The sequence below is a fragment of the Apteryx rowi genome, unplaced genomic scaffold, assembly GCF_003343035.1.
Source record: "Apteryx rowi isolate R43461 unplaced genomic scaffold, aptRow1 scaffold_14, whole genome shotgun sequence".
NCBI classification, from domain to species: domain Eukaryota; kingdom Metazoa; phylum Chordata; class Aves; order Apterygiformes; family Apterygidae; genus Apteryx; species Apteryx rowi.
This window is the reverse complement of record NW_020447641.1, coordinates 2,790,586-2,808,346: the sequence shown is the minus strand read 5'-3', so window position 1 is coordinate 2,808,346 and position 17,761 is coordinate 2,790,586. Positions and strand designations below refer to the sequence as shown.

At 39.2% G+C, this 17,761-nt stretch overlaps 1 protein-coding gene across 6 annotated transcripts in view; it reads right to left on the bottom strand.

The window, feature by feature from the left end:
- The window catches only part of TGFBR3 (transforming growth factor beta receptor 3), a 128,171-nt gene that overhangs the window by 95,832 nt on the left and 14,578 nt on the right, over positions 1 to 17,761 (bottom strand). For 5 of the 6 annotated variants that reach the window (XM_026057524.1, XM_026057525.1, XM_026057526.1 and 2 more), the window contains one exon: positions 17,526 to 17,701. In XM_026057524.1, coding sequence (XP_025913309.1) covers positions 17,526 to 17,701 — 176 coding nt within the window. Of the gene's footprint in view, positions 1 to 16,413; positions 16,517 to 17,525; positions 17,702 to 17,761 lie in introns of those variants that run through there. The other variant, XM_026057527.1, reaches the window with a different exon arrangement.

Genomic DNA, 17,761 nt, shown 5'->3' with positions numbered 1-17,761 from the left:
TTAGGTAAATAACTCAGTGGCTTTTAAATGAGGGCATTCAAATTGACTATTTGCCTAAAACAGAATGTTCTTTTTGAAGGCTTTACATGAAAAACACCACTTTATAGTTAATCACATCTCCATTTAAAAAAAGCATACTGTTAAACACACTTGATGGAAGTGCAACTGAAGGTGGGAGTGTGTAATCACAGAACACCTGGCTGTAGTGCAGCTGTACAACCTATGTCACCTGCCATGCCCGGTCTTCCACTCCCCTGAACATAAGAGTTCAGCCATGAAATACGATACCAGCCATGAATGGGAAACAACAGAGACTCACAAACTTAACTAAAGTTGAAATCTCAGAATTATTTAAGGAACATTGGGACTGACATGGAATAGCACTTCAGTTGCCAGGAGAAGCAGGGCACAAACAAGACCAACTCGAGACACCTGGACTTTCTGTAGCATATGCCCCCTCTTCCCAGCCCTGCACCCAAGACGCTCCTTTCCACAAAGGCTGAAAGACACACACGACTTCCCAGGCTGAAGCCAGTCAAAGGCATTTGCAAATGAGGGGGARGCCCCTATGTCTCCTTCCTTCATCCCCCATACATCTGTGAACTGTATGATACAAGCTAGATAACTGAAATTCATTATGCTTTGATTTATTTCCCCCAATTCTTTCCTTCACAGTCTTTGCTGTCTGCTCCCTTTCTTCACAGCTTCTCATTTTTTTCTCCCCAGTCAAATCCCATCTTTATTTCCTTAACCCTCTACAACAAAAGTTAAATGAACATAAATCTGCTGGTTTGTATCATCATCTTTTTCACTCTGCCCACATGTTCCAAAACACTTTTGTTACACTGTTTTATACATTTTTTTTCCATACTAATCTCCAGGGCAGGAATCACTTGGGCCTTAGTAAAATGATATCCATATTGTGTCTTGATCTACAAGCATCCAAGCTCAGCTCTTCCTATCTGCATAAACACAGCATGTCACTAGGTCATCACAACAGAAGTCCATGTTGCAGGAAGATAACAAGTGTGACGTGTTTTAACACACAAGCGTTATCTTGTTTGACCAGATATTACCATGTGTCCAATCACAGTGTAACCCAGGCCCATGAACCTCCTATGGAGCCAATTATAGGATAAAAAAAATGACATGCACCAAAAAATGTTTTTATAAAAATAGAAGCACCATTCTTGGGAGGTTGAAAGAGTCTTACCACCAAAAAACTACCTACTACTTTTCTAGGTGATGTCCCTACATTTTAAATGCATGTTGCTTTAACTGAATGCTACCTTTGTGTGTGGTTTGCTTTTCAATACAAAGTGATTTTCTTGGTAGCATCCTTTAGCCATGCTATAGCCTGCAACTCGAGAGACTGCTGTTCTTTAAGGGCAATGTCTTCATCCCAAGATTGAGTTCCAGGACCCTTCTTATGCCTAGCACATCAGCATTCAGAGAGAAACCCAAGAGTAGTCTTATAAAATTAAAAAAAAAAAAAAAAACTTTTCTTATGTCAGAAATTATTTGCAAGTTARATTGCATTTTACACTTACCTTTTATATGAAAAACTAATTTGGAGACTATGTGAGAACTTCAACACTTTTCCCTCTGTGAGATTTTTTTTTTTTCTTAAACAAGCTTTGTTTTCAGGTAGTCTGCTCTGTTAAAATGAAGAAAGTCTGAAGGGCATTATCCACACARATAGCTGAAGGTCCCTACCCAACTGCACTCATTATATGGCCTAATTCTGTAATATGTTTTCTTCTGAGACATAATAATCAGCTTTGCATTTCTTTGTTTTTAAAGAAAAGCTTAGAGATACCGGCATCTTTTAAGGAAACCGTGAATCATTTTGGAAGGCTGTATGTAGCAAGAGTCAAAGTTACAACCCTTCCTAGGTCTTGCAATTGCATGGCCTCAGCTTCACAAAGGAATCTGCTCTCTTGGACCCCTGCTTATAGTAAAGTATCTCCAAAAGAATAAGACAACCAATAAACTTGAGTTTTCTGGTGAGGAACACATTTAAAAAAATGAACATTCACAATAAATAAGCCACAAAATCCACAGAGAGACCATGTGTTTTCCTTTCTACAGAGGATCCAAAACATGGTAATATACTTGCAGTTTAATCAAGTTAGGGCCAGCAAGTATGTGTACTGTAAGACAGCCAAGTCCTTAAATCATTACCTTAAACTCAACATATATGCTGAACACTTCTTAAGCAGGCACATACTGCCTTCAACTCCCACTGAAATCTGTGGATTCTTGTGGGGATGCTGGTTTTTTTTATTATTATTATCATTATTATCTCACAGGGTCAAGCCCTTAGTCCTTAATCAGGCAAGAATCCAGATGAGGTCCATGGGAGATTTGCCAGAGAACGAACTAAAYGAAGAGTGAGAAAGGATGAGTCTAAACAACTTGGGAGCAGATCTTTATACAGAACAGAGCGTGCATATTGTACACCTGATTCATAGGGAATAATTTGGCTCATGCAGATGGCAACCACATGTAAAAAGATTTGACCGTATATATACTATGCTTGCGCCTCTTCTTGACTGAAAAGAGAAAGGGACTAGCATAATTTTGAAGATTGCACAAAATGCAAATTTTAAACAGAGTCAATTTTTCCAGTGTTGAGATTTTCAAAACTATTAAAGTAACCATAAAAATACATTAAATTCTGAAATAAAGCACTTTCTAATTAGCACCCTCCAGTCTCTTCTCTACCCTTCCAACCCTCCTCCAGAAATTAAACAAACCCCACACCAAAATAAAACTGTTCTTAGTGAACAAGGAAAATTGTTCAGCTCAGAAATCTTTCAACTTGAGACTCGTGAAAAAGGCTACCTTTAAAATCAGCCAGATCCCTTCTAAAAATCACTAACTAATGTCTTTCTTCCCATTTCCCTTGATGCAAGCCTTGTATAAGGATTTTCTTACCAATGCTGCCTCTCACTTGTATTTCTCTCTAGGAAACACAACTTATGCCCTACTCTTTGCATTCATTACTACCTTCCAACATGAAAAAAAAAACCCTCCCTCCCTTGTTTTCCTTCTGCTCATTTCTTCCTTTAATAAATGTGTTCTTTGTTTCATAGTGTAACAGATTTTTCCCAAATAGTTGATAGGGATGTTTAAAGACATGCAGAGATGTGGTTCTACGAGAGTTAACTGAGTCCATATTTTGTTAATGTACTGACCAGCTGCTTGTTAGCTCTAACAGGAAAAAAAAAAAAAAAGTATACACATTGGCAGTTAACTGTTAAACTCATTTTCTGAACTATTAATAAGTTGAAAACAATTCAAGCCCACGAATGCAGCATATACTCTCAGGCCTGCGTTGAATTTGAAAGGAGAACTGAGATGGCCTCCATAAGAAGTCACAACGGCTCTTCTCCTCAAATCATCTCTTGATGACTTTTGCTTTGTTTCTTGTTAAGGAAGTTGGGGAAAGTCATTTGTGCCTAACACTAACACAGCCTTTGTAAAGCATGTATCCTAGTACTACTGCTGCCTGGAAAAAAGCATCATGGAACCTAAGAGCTGATTCAAGTTTCACAAAAATGAATGTTCACAGCACATCTAAAACATTCCCTTCTAAAGACCCCACAGGTGCTTAAACCCATCCCTCTTTAGTAGGGGTTTAACACATGTTTAAGAGCTTGCCTGAAGCTGGCCCAGAGCTCCCACGACACTACCAACTGAAGGGCATCACAAAGGGAAGCCAATTAGCCAAAGATGTAGTGCAGTTCAGCTGCCCTTTCCAGTACACAAATTCCAGACACTTTTCTGAACAATCAAACAAACAACCAGAGTTCAGCAAAACAAAATACAGGCAAATCCTGTAAACACAAAATATTCACTAAACGTGAAAGTCTAAAGATGCTCATGCTGCAAGCTCACAGAAATTTTCTTGCCTATAACTTAACTGGAACTAGATACCTCAGAGAGTAGCATGTCTTTTTTCTTCCAACAAAAGGCACAGCAACAGCATTACACATGGTGTGAATAGTGAGAAGTCTTACAGTGAGACTTTTGAAGTGACTTGGCAACACTTACTGCACTATAACTTTGTTTTCAAGCACAGTAAGTATAGTGTTATTTAGAAAACAGTCACAGTATCCTGGAACTTATAGATATACAATAACCTTGCAGTGCAGTCTGTGGGGCCTCCTGCATGCTTTGTATGCTGTGAAACTGTCCCCAGAAAGGGCACTAATCAAAATGAGTAATGTATCTTCCCGCTAAACACTAGCGATGCACATAAAAGCTATTACTGAGTTAGCGTTTGGTGGTGCAGTTTGTACCACAGAACCTGTTTTGCTGGAATTTATAGCAGTCTGAAGGTGGCCACTGCTCTACATCTTGCATACCTCGACCTACTTTTTAGAAGGAAAAAAAAAACCCAAACTTTTAAATGACCCTTTTCAATGTATCCATAAGTAAGGAGAAACATCATTTTTTGATTTTGGGGAAGGAGAGAGAGTCGGGGAATGTCTTTTCCAGCTTAGAAAAAATTGGCTATTGAATAAATGGCATTTGAATACAAACAAAAACAAGCAAAGAACCTGATTCAAGGCCTAGTGAAGTCACTGTGATTTTTTTCGTACTGTTTGGTAGTGTTTAGATCAAGCTCTAACATTTTAGGCTTTCACTTGCTAACACAGGAGCATAGTGCACCAAGTTTGAAGGGTTCCCACTCAGAGCCCTGACAAGGGCTGTTGCCTCCAATTTATTTAACAGTCTTAACAGGAAAAACATGCAAACTCCCACGTTGCTGCATTGCAGAATGATGCATTTCCTTCCATAATGTATTGTGTATCATTATTGCAAACTATTGCTAAGTTGGCAAACCCTTGCTATAGGTGCAGTTGCATGAGTGTAAAGTGTAGTTAGGCCAGTAAATCAAATCTTTTGTTGCCACATGCTCCACTTCCAACAGGACGCTTAGTGACTGATATCTAACTGTCACCAGCTTAATGAATAATGGTTACTCAAAATCTTTAATAAGACTTCTATACTATACTTCTTTAAGAGGAGATCCAGTTTTGATCTCACACAAATGTGAGCTGCTACAAAATACAAGGAGGCCATTCGTCCTGCCAGCCTCTAACAAGGGCCTCTGTGCTTACTCCAGCAATCCTGCAGGTCCAGGGAAACCCAATTGTTCTTCCAAAACTCCAAAAATTCTCACATTACCACATGGGAGCCAGGATGAAACGTGTTCTTCATACCAGAGGACCAACAGTAAAACTTCCATTCACTTCAATCACATTAAGAAACATTATTTTACTAACATCTCGTGAGATTCATGATAAATCACTGGTCATACAATGCAGGGGCAGTCTTAACATTACACTGCAAGGGAAATTGCTTGGTCAAGTGTAAGTCTGAACATCTCCCTGCTTTAAAAAGCAGTGCTACTCCCGTCTGACCAACTGAAAAATGGTACCAACACTTTCTAATGGGATACCAATGACTGAAGAAACTGTCATCGCAGTACGTGACTTCAAGGGATCAACATAGACCCAATTCATAACAAGAGAGAAGCATGACAGACCAGTTCACCAGTCCCACTAATCTAAGCCCTACCAGTGTCACTAGCTTGGCTGAAAATCAAAGTTCTTGTTCAGCGCAAACTCCTTATTCTCTGGATAACAAGGCTACAGTAACAAATCAAACTTATTCAGAAGTAAAGCATGGAAGCGTACCCTCATTCACCAGTTCTTTAACTGCCCTTAATATAATCATTAGCAGTTTAGTCAACCACCTAGGATAGTTAACTGCAGTTTTCATTCACTATAAAAGCAAAGAGACACCATATATAACCCACAATACTTTGTCAAGCCATTGTATTAAAAAGAAAAGTGTTTAGATTATAAATTTGCAATGTAACTACACCGTAATATTTAAACATTCTTTGAGATTATCTGGGAGATTAGAAGGATGGTTGTTTAAAAAGTCTGTGCCAGCTGATATATTAGGAGCATTACAACGGCAATCAAATATTTGTTAGTGATGGGATCACCCAAACTAAGAAAACATACCAATACACATCTTTGATACAGACAGTTACAGTAAGGTATTAGACACAGGAGGAGGAATATACCTCAAAGGAAAGAGGGGAGTAGAGAGCATTGCGCACACTGTAGTGTCCCACTGTATCTAAGAAAGCAAGTAATAATGTGAGTCACCTCACTGAAACTATTGCCCTTGCACAGAAGGTTCTCACTTCATCTCTAGCTATAACTGTACCAGTCAAGGCCTATTYAACAAAAGACAGTGTGGAAGACCGAATGAAAAGTGGATAGGGAAAAAAAGCAAACAAACGTATATATCACAAATGGAACAGGAATACCAGAGGACTTCAAATCAGGCCAAGTGTACTGTTACCACTTTAGGACATAAACTCTAGGCTTATTTCCATTAGGAAAAAGGAGCTCTACTACACAGCTCTAAAGTTTCTGCTGCAAAATTGTCCTAGAGACACAATGTCATAGGATCATATAGGAGTCAGACACCTACTGGCTAGGTTAGAATGGCATTAAAGGGCAGAAGATGCAGCTACTGTGCAGGATATCTAGACCTAATCATGGACCCTTTCTAGTTGCAGTGGCTTGCAGCCCACGAAGAAGCAAACTGAATCCCCAGGGAGGCTTTCCAGCAAGGGACACCATTCAGGAGCATTGGGATATCAACATACGGGCTGGCATCAAAGAACTAGATAAAAATCATATCCCTTTTGCTGGGATGGAGTACTGCTGTGATCAGAAGTCTAGCAAAAGTTGCTGGTACAAAGAAAGAAAATAGGTATCAGAATTAACTGAATTAATTCAGTCAGCTAGGACAGAGTGTTTATCTATTGCTCTAATTAAGTTAATCTTGTCCACTAGTCCAAAAAGCATTGATTCATTGCTCAGAAATCCTCCCTAGTACCCCTAATCCTGATTTTTCTCTACTTTTTGGGGGGGAATCATGTCAAATTATAGACAGATACTTGAACATTTGACCTATAAACCATCTTAAGTGCATTATTATTTCTTTGGAGAGAGGGAAACTACACTCTTGGACTCTTTTAGGCAGAAAGAAATATTTCTTTGTTAGAAAACTCTTGAAACGTCCTAGACAATTTTTTTTTTTCCACTGAAGACTTTCATGTAGTGCTTGTGTGATGTTGAAACAACCAAGAAATAGCTGGTTAGGCTTTCGCTGCATACAGGAAGATTTTAAAAATGCCATTAAAACAGCTCAACGCTCAAAACTTGCATTAGAATTTTCTCCTGAATCATGTCAATAAAGTTGAAGTTTGGTCTGGTATTCATCAGTATGGACTTACTCACAGGCTTCTTGCTGCAGATACACATCTGAAACCCTGTAAATGTAGCACAGACCTGGAATTAAGTAACTTAAGTTTTTAAGATGATTGCATTCAAAATCAGCTATCACAGAGTCTTACACATGCTTTATTGTAGGGCTGAAACTGCTTTAAAAGTCCTAGCTTTGCTAATTTTAACGGAAAAGGAAAAAAAAAGATTTCAAGAGAATGAAGTGTTTTCAAGAACGCTTATTTTTCTGCTACTGACATGAAATGTTCATTACTCTGAGCATTTCAGTAATGTTTTTTGGCTTTGGTGGTTTTTTTGTTTTTTATTTTTTTGCTGTCATAGAGACTACTAAAGCGAATTAGTTGTCCTTCTAACAAAATAGACTTAGGAAGTATTTACTTAGTTGTTACAGTTTAGACAATTATGGTCTTTTCTTTAAAAAAAAGAAAATATCTCAAAGAAAGTCCTTCCTATGATGCATATTTTAGCACTCTTACTTCCATCTGTGAAGATGCATGCTATCAGAGAGATCAAACATTAGTGCTGGGAGAATGAAAGGGAATACAAGGAACAATATGGCCAGAAGCACTATTTCAGCAAGGAAAAAAAAAAAAAAAAAAAAAGCCTACTACTGGCCTAGTTCCAAAAGGCAATTGAGACAAGTAATACCCAAGGTAATCTCTGAACAGTTTTCTTGCCAATTTTCTCAAACACCCATTACTTTTTCAGCTTGAAGGTGAAAATATCCCATAGAACAATTAAATTCATTAGTGCTACAAAAGGAAACTTTGTCAGCTCAATCTAACATTTCAAAGATGAAAATGAGGAAAACTGGTATCCTTTTAGAAAGCACACAGTTAAATCATCGCTAAAGATGAAGTCTGCCCTAATCCAAGAAACCGAAGCCTCATCTTAAACTTCTACCAGGTCGCTCAAACTATGCATGAGATGTAATGTAGTCCTACCTGCTGTTGTGAGTTTTCTCCTAATGATGCAAGAAAAGAATCACATTTCACCTGAAAATCTTTTTGCCTGCAGCAAATTAACAGCGCTCTCACATATTTTTTTCCCCTGTTGGTTTTAGTATGACTGGTTCTACTTCTCATAAAAATAGTGACTTTTTAAAATAAGGGCTGGGATTTCAGAAGAGGAAGGAGGAGAAAAAAGCAGCAGCTCCATCAGTTAAGACATTCCTCAGGACATCACAACTAAATTATAACTTGCCAAAACTTCAACCAGCTTGTTCCTTATTTGAGATCACAAAAAATTTCTGTAGTTCAGTATCAATTAGTCTAAACACAAGTAAGGAAAGCAAAAAGTGTGAAAGAACTTTAAATAAAGCCTTTTCCCATTTTCACGCCTCAACTAGAGAAAAAAAATAATGAGGTTTTGAAGAATTAATAAGATAACTGCAGTTAGCACCAATATGATCCAAGCACTTTAAAGCTTTTTCCGTTAGTCCTTCAAGCAGTCCTGCATGGAAGACGACAGGACAGAATGCATCTGTTTTACACATCAAGAGACCAAGATTGAGGGATGAAATAACTCATGGCAAGTTCACAGAGAAAGTGACTAACTGCAATACAAGCCTTTCATCTTTCAGTCAAAAGCCAAGGTTTGTAGATTAGGCCTATGCATTTAATACACCTATGGCCATCAGGCCAAAGAGTCTCCACAAGAATGATTAGCCCAGGCAGCGGCCCGGCCCTTGCTGTGCGCTTCCCCAGGAGCCCACGACCCAACAACGGGCTGCAGCCGGAAAGAACTGCTCTGGCAGTCCGTAATCCACTCCGTGCCTCTCCCTTTCCCAAGGGTCCTTCAGACACAAGCATTCGCGTTTAGTCATCACGCAGGATGTACACACGCACGTCAAGCCACATGGGGCAGCTGCGTGGTGGTCATGCAAAACGTGCACGTGCAGTCGGAGGGCAGGAGAGGCCCCATCTCCGTCTTCAGACACAGCCCGAGCGGCTGGCACACCTGCCAGCCCTGCCCTGGACCACACACTGGTAAGGCCATTAACCAGGTACCCAAACAAGCCAAAGATAGCTGGTAGATCTCTCCTGGCTGGTCACATTCCCATATTCCCACAACTCCACTGCAGAAGTCAGGTGTGACACAAACAATGTCCGTACCATGACCTTCCGTGTTACCCACGTGCCCCACGACAAATTGCAGATAACACAGGACAACGCACTTCTCCGAGCTCTCCACCTGCGGCCTGCATATTAACGCTCTGTTGTGCGAGACCAGACCCCACGCGGAGGGTGTAGCAAGGCAGCGATGCAAGGAAGCATTCAGAAATGGAAAAGTTTTCAGCAGAGGGGGAACAGGCGGCCAGGGACCCTACCCGACCCTGCCAAGCAGGGTCTCACAGTCCCCTTACACGTTATTAGTCCCAACCGCCTGCTGCCCAGAAGGGAGAAATTCAGTCCGTAGTTTTCTGCTCTGTGTTGCGTTAGCAGCAGCTTCTTTGGAGACAGTAAAGCTATTTCAGAACTGTGTCAATGTAACTGAAAGCAAAGCAGAGCTCCTGGAAATAACTGGGGAAACTTTGGGGGGAGTCTCTCATCAGAAGCCAAATCTGTTCTCCCCTCCAGTGAGGCAGCAGCAGGCATGACATGCTACCCTACACATGGCTTCAGAGCCACACCAAAATACATCAACTCTCAGGTTATTTGAAAGCATGGAAAAATTCCTCCTCTGTCCAATGAGTGTATGTACAAATACCCTACTGTCGGCAAGAAGGCAGAAAAGCACAAGGAAATAAAAAAAATGGGGCAGTATTACCCTGCTGCCCCATTATAAAGTTTTCGCTGATGAGGTAAAACAGCAAACCTTAAAATGTTTCTCCTCCCCAACCCTGAATTTATTCACGTGTTACTTCTCCCATTCTCTGCTTCCTAACAATCAATGAAGAGGTAAATACGTTCTCAGTTTACTTCTTTCCATCCCTGCCAGTTACAACCCCATTTTTATTAACTGCCTATTAGCAAGTCCCCCAGTGTAAAAATTGCCAGATAAGAGAACAATAGCTCTATGTTCTATAAAGAACACTTAAAAATATAAAGTACACATGAAGCAGCAACTTCATGCAGTTATTAAAAACCTTTGCTTTTGTCATCTGGGAATCAAAATTTACCCTTGGTGAAACTCCATTAACATAAGTTTACACCAAAGATGAATCCAACCTAATGCCTACAGCTAATAAAACACGGCACAGTCTTTGTGCTAAACATATTTTTTTCCTCCAAACTCATCTCCCCTGTGACTTATAGCCTAAGGGATCTCAATGCTTTTTATTCTGTCATTAGCTATAGAAGATGAAAATATTTTTCTTCTTTGAAAAGTAATATATCTGGTCCCTATATTCTTTATATACTATATGTAGCCAAAACCACCAGTAGCGAAACAACAGTGTTCATGCATGCAAATCTATTTCAGCAGAAAAGCTTATCAAAGAAAAAAGGCTTGCAAAAACTCGATTCACATGCAAATGTAAATGGCAACTGTTTTTCCTAATAGCAAATACTCCATTTCTTTTTGAGACACTTAGGATCACATTAGGGACTGTTGGGTTTTGCGGTACTACGGCACTTAGAGTCTGATTCTTCCTGTCCTGTGGCAACAGATAAACTGTGCTGCTTGATGTTTGCACATGCCCTGCATAGTACTGAGCTCTGTAGGATGCTAGCAGCACGTCACAAATTGCCTCAAAAACAGCATATACACACAGTTACAAAAAGACAACTTTCAGAAAATTCATGGAGACAAACCTACTGAAAGGATCAAACAGTTCAAATGGCAGAATTCATATTATTATGGGGCAAAAGTAGTAACAAGATATCCATGAGCTGAATAACCTAAAGCCAGCTGAGGATATTTTAATGGGAGATTAATTTTAACACAGATAAAGAAAGATTTTTTTTAAAGGGCAAATACATACTAGTTCGAAGACAATTTTTCTTAGGTATGTCCCAGAGCAACTACCACCACACTCTGCAGATCTGTGGGTTCAGAAAACTTCTGTGCCTCTTCTTGACATTAGAAGAGACAAAACATGCTGATTTTTAATTAACCAGGTATGTCCTTTTCACTTTTTTCTTAATTATAAAGAGATTTTTAAGCTAAATGAGAAAATGAAAAGAGGCTAAAGAAAAGGTTAATAAGGGCCTACGGTAGATAAAGCATTTTAAAAGATCTAAAAACAAAATTCCAATTCCCTACAGAAAACAAAAGAATTATTTTTAGCATGATATTTATAAAATAATTGTCATACTCAGAATTTGTTAAAGATTTGTTTCTCTTAAATTTTTTAATAAATTTTCTTAGAAATATAAGGTTAAATGTTATTCACCGTCCTGTGCTATAAAATTTTCTACAAAATCTTTTTCATCATTTGAATATTTTCTTCCAGAGATACTCAGTAATGCTGCTGTTTGCCTGCATCTGTACCATACAAGGACAGCATTATGGGCCTGATGTTTCTTAGAATTCCTTTGGCATCATCCAGTCAGTTTTAATCAAAGAACACCAGACTTTCATGTTTAATCATAAATGCTCTGCTTCAGCAAAGCGCTTAGATGTATGCTTAGCTCTTTTGCTGAATCAGGACCTACAACCCCACATCCTACTGCTCCACATAGACACAGGACTCTGCTGAAACTCAACTGTTTATAGCTTCAGAGTCTTGCTGATAAAGGAAAAATGCAGTCTGCTGAGTTCAAGCAATTCTAACTTTGTGATACAACTATCTCTTCTAAACTATATAACTTTCTCTCTACCCCTAACTTTCAAATAAAGTTTTTCAGAATTTTTTTTTGTGTTTCTGTAAGATTAAAATACTATTTATGTATAAACCACACAGAAATGACACAGGACCTAACTCAGCTGAGTTAGCTGTGAGACAAAGTGGTTTTTTTGTTTGTTTGTTTGTTTAATAATGGTCTTCTAATGTAGACAGAACTAGATCACCAAACAGCAGTGCCTATTATGCTGAAATTGGTGCAAACATTGATTCTGAGGACATATAGATTTAGTCTAACTTCCCAGTTGCGATTGCTTTTGTATTTAAATAGCTCATTTTAAAACATCATTTACTGCTTGAAAGGCGTTACTTCTTTTTTTGTAAGAGATTAACTCTAAGCTTTTCTACATCTTTTGGCTTCACAAGGTTTTCTCACCAAGCTCACTAACATGAAGTTAGTAATTCATCACTTTCTTCCCTATCAGAGGAACATCTGACATTAAGATACCTCAAATCACCATCAGGATATTAACTGAATTTTAAAAAATGAAAACAATTTCCACCATGAAAAGCTAGTCAGATGTTTGTAATCACTATTTCTCAGAAACCGAGAGAACAACAAGCTCCCGAGTTCAAAGAGCGTGGCTGTTCCCTCAGAGTCCCTACACGAGGGACCCCAACTTCCCCAGCCTTTCTGACCTAAAACGTGGCAGTCGCAAAAGACTGCGGTGGGGACAAAGAGGCAGACTGGTCGCAAGAATGAACGGAACAAAGAGGGACCTGGAAAGTAAAAATCTTTATACCTCCAAAATTTGAAACTAGTCTGTGCTTTACTTCAACTCTAATAATTCAAGAGCCAGCCTCTGTCCCTTGTTTCCTCATCTTCTAACCACAATTTAAACAAACAAAAACCTCCACACCTCTAGCAATAAATATTTTGAGGAAAAATAAAACCTACAGTTTAATTACATCTGGGGAATACCCAACAAACACTGCTTAAAACGGAAGGAAATCTGTGTGACTGACTCCCAGCATGTTCTTTTTTATCCTTAGATCATGTCCTTCACCTCGCAGTGGAAGGACTTTCTATTATACTTTGGAGGATCCTATATTGCTTTTGGAAACAAAGTGTTCAAGGCCAAGGGAAGTTCCTCTTTAAAAAAAATGATGTCATGTTACGGCCTGTTTCTTCCTATTGTTACACTCATTAACATGGCACCCATCACCACCATATCTGGAGGGCACAGATCCAACAGATACATCAGTATACAAGCAAACAGCCTTATTGAGAACAAAGGCCTCATGCTCTGAACAGCGCAAGATTACTTAAGAGCAATTAAGCTTGTTTGGTGGTTTTTTTTTTTAAAGCCAGGGTAACAAAACAATACAGGAAATAATGAGCTGTTAAAAAAAAAAAAAAAAAAGACAGACAAAGACAAACCTAATGTGACCACATGAACAGTTTTCTGTAATGGGGAACTTACTGGTTTAATTCTTCAACATACCTACTTAAAATCCAATTCTCATAGTCTCTCCATCATGCTGACCAACTGTGAAACTCTGTCACAGGGCGAGAGGTGTCTACGAGGTAACAACAAGCAACACCAGATACCGGGGGACTGAGGGACAGGCACAGCAAGCTGCGCACACAGATTTTGGTCGGTATCAGATGCCATGGCAGGACCTGCCCCAGAAGCCCGGTATGAAAATCCTGGCCACTAAAGAGGCTGTATCACCCTGCTGTTCTGTGAGAAAGTAAATTCCTTCTTTCCTGCTGAACAATAAAGCAGGAAAGAAAAAGAAAAAAAGAGGAGCCCAAGATAAAAAAAAGTTTCCTGTTCCTTCACAGAAATAAYCTGTCCTGAAGGTTTGGCCCTCAGGGTCTAGAGCAGGTATTCATGTCGGTTCTCCTCTAAGACACTTTATCAAGACATCCATCATGCCCCCAACTGCACAAATTTGCCAACAACTAGAAGAAATAAGTTTCAGCCTTTGATTTAAGCTACATTAGGACAGAATATTTTTGCTCCCAAGACTACAAAGCCAGACTTGCTTATCAGGTTACCCAAGGCCGTAGTGTGTACAGTTCTAAGTGTTTATATGGAGCTCCTATTGTGGGCTGCCAGATCTTAGCTTAAGCCCACTTCAAAAAATATAATTCTTTCAGACAGGCAGGTAGGTTGCCAGCAAATCTCCTCTCCCTCCTGTCTTGGACTTTCCGGGGGGGAGAAAAATATCACAGTAATGCAGGTTTTCCTTGCAGTCTTTTTCTATACAATTGAAACAGCATAAATATGAACTTACAAAAAAATCTGCGTACAAGCTAGAAGTAAATCAGATTAGATAAGCATCTAGAAACATCCGAGCAGTAAGAGGAGGTAGAGAAACAGACCAATATTCTTTGAATATTTATACAGACCAGTTTCAATGCAGAGTTAGTAACGTGTACATCCTCAACCTATTAGCCAGGAAATGAAAAACATGCAGTCTTAAAGCTCAGGTTTGAATATGCATCTTTGTGGATCATGACATCTAACTCCATTTTTAGAGAGATATTAACGCATTAGTACCTTAAAAAGCAAGAACAGAAAGGGAAAAAAAAATCCACAGAGATTCTGTCTAGAAGCGCCCCATGCCACATAAATCTGAAAAGACAACAGTGCTGAAGATACCGGAAAGTCAGCAACAAACCCTGGAGTAATAGCAGCAGTGTCAGTGCAGGGCTGACTAAACAAAAGAAAGGTGGGCTCTCCTGCAGCAGCCTTGCTATTTCAGAAACATAAAGTGCTGGCTGGAAAAAGGCTCAATATATAAAAATCATCACCCCAGGGAGGTGGCATGCTGCCCCCTGCCTCCCCCAGGCTTCACCACAGGCATGCACAGATTTTATTTATAATTCTTAGTTTTATTTGTACTGTGGGAAGTACTTGAATATTAATGGTTCAAGCCTGAAAAAGTGAGAGTACTGTGCATTGGAGATGAAAAGCCAGCCTGCGGCACCCTGGCCATCACACTGCCAGCAGCTCACAGCCGTCTACCACATAGCTTTTTCAGCACGTACAATGGGAGCGTGCTGCTCACTCCCAGCCATATGTCACCTATAACYGCAAACCCTTGCATTTACTTCTGTGATTGTAAAGCGTAATTATTGTTTGGGTTAACATGCAACTGTTAACAGAAAACCTTTGCAAAAACTCTATTTAAATAACCTTCTTAGAGCTCTCCTTCCTAGATGTAACTTTGTTTGCCCAAGATCTCTCTCTCCCTCCCCTTTACCACAGTCCATCAGCTCCTATTGCTCATATCTTACTGTAATCACAATACTCTGTAAAGGACATAAAAGCTAATTGTTCTCATTAAGAATTTAGGGCAAAAAGAAAAAGCAGGACAGACATAGCTAGAAACCGTGAAGCACTTCATCTCCCCGTTACCCTTTCCATGCCCTTTTGCTCTCTTCTTCTGGTGCAGATTGGTGGGATGGAGCAGTCTAAAAGAGGAATAGCTTTGAAGGTAGTCCTGCTCTGAGCAAGGGGTGGATTAGATGACCTCCAGAGGTCCCTTCCAGCCTAAGTCATTCTATGACTGTTTATGAATAAGCATCTGAGCAAATCTGAGGCCACAAAGATGTTTAAGAGTTTGCTTCAAGAATAACTGCCAACAGAGAAAAAACACAGAACTGGAAAGTGAGAAGGAAGAAAAAAAATCCATATAAATTTCAAGAGAGACAGACATGCTAAGGTTACTGAATACTGAATAACTTTCTAGTAGTGGTGCTACATTTGATAACACTTTTTAAAAATAGCATTTTTAATTAAAGCTGGCATTAGGAGGCAAGTTGATTTGCCTGCTCAACAACAATCTCCTCAACAACAAAACGTACTGTGACTGCGATCAATTAAAAAACAATTCTGATTCATCACACTGGCACTTTTTCTAAAGTAGATTTTTATGAATTTAGAATGATTAAGACTTGCTCTAAGTAATCCTTCTTCTCAGCCAACACCAGCGCTCATATCCTCAGCTCAARCCCTAGACACACTCAGACACACCCTGGATGCTGAAAGTTCATCTGTAATGAAGTTATTGCAAAATCTTAGCATCAAATACTATTTAATAATCAAAGTTACTAATGTTGGAGGGATGCCTTCAGGAGGTCAGCCCCAGAGAATGTCCTGCAAGGTCTGAGGGCTTGAAACAAAATAGTTTTCCATGTTGATGATGAAAGGAAGCCAGATTTAACATATTTAATTGCTCAGCCACATCTCTTCCAAAGGTGGTCATCTTTTCCACAATGAGGACATCTCAGATTTAAGCAAGACATCTGTCCACTTTTCCCACTACCTCATTTTGCCTGACTGTGTATCCACTTGGCCTCTTCTCCAATGACCCATGATGTATGCAAGCTGGACACAGAAGCAGCTGCCCATTGGAACCAAAGGAAGAACTTTGACAAAGCAAGCATACAAAAAAATTCATTGAATTTGTGTATATCTCTTGAAGAAACTACAATATAAGCTAGGTACGCGCAGTCTACAGATCTTTCTTATTTCTCTGTTAGGAGAACATGTTGCTACAACACATTGTTGTAAAGACATACATACAGGAAAAATGTGGGACATGTACCACCCTTATAAATGAGAATGCATCTTCCTAACCTATGAGCATTAACACAATTGTTATTAAAAGATCTTTACCATCACCATTGACAGCTAACTTTAAAACAGATTAGACAAAGATTAGGAACGACATCGGAAAGGTTTATCCCACTAAGGGAAAAAGGATGGTCTCAGTGACCCATTAAGATCCCTTCTGCACTTACTTTCCTGGGGGTTTTGGGGTTGTTTTTTTTTTTTTTTTTTTTTAGAAAATAAATCATCAGAAATTTAATTCCAGATTAGAGACCTTCAAGGCAGCATTAAGCAGAGAGACACTACATCTGTGCAGCCCAGCTCTGTAGAGAGACCCTAGCTCAGGTTATGAAGCAACAAAAGCTTCACCAGCATAACCCTGCACCCACGGAAGTAAGTCTGGCCTCTCAACATGGCTAATAGTTTGGCCCCATCCTCACGCTGACACAGCTACCCTGCGTCCATTTCCAAAGGTTTCTGTGGTACCCCCACTCTTTAACATGTGAACCATGCAATTCTTTTGTTTCTTTGTATGTGTGTGAGCACATGTGTGTAAGATAAATCACAAAAAAGATTACTGTTAATACTGCTATTCTTTGAAGATTTTAAAGGGGACAATAGGTGCAAGAAAACTCTTACAGAAACAGCGTCATTTTTCACAACATCATACCGGAAATCACAATCACAATTTTGTATTTACATCTTGGTTTTATATAAACCTCAGTTGACCTACATTTTTCCAACACAAATAACCATTTTTGATCAATAATTCTAAATACATACAATAATTTACACTGTATGCACGATTTACATAATGCCACCTACCTGCAGCTGCTAAACACAAAATCATCAAAGCAAACACTGGAGTCACACAACTTGAAGACATTTTTGCAAACACTGTCTTCTGAAATCAACTCCCTTTGCAGTTCTTCATGTAGATTCACTTCCTTTGAAAATTGTGGTATATGTTTTGAAATCAAATCTTCCAGACTTTTAATTGCCTACAGAAAAAGGTGAAAATACATTTTAATATGAATACATCTTACAGAAATGTTTCTAGC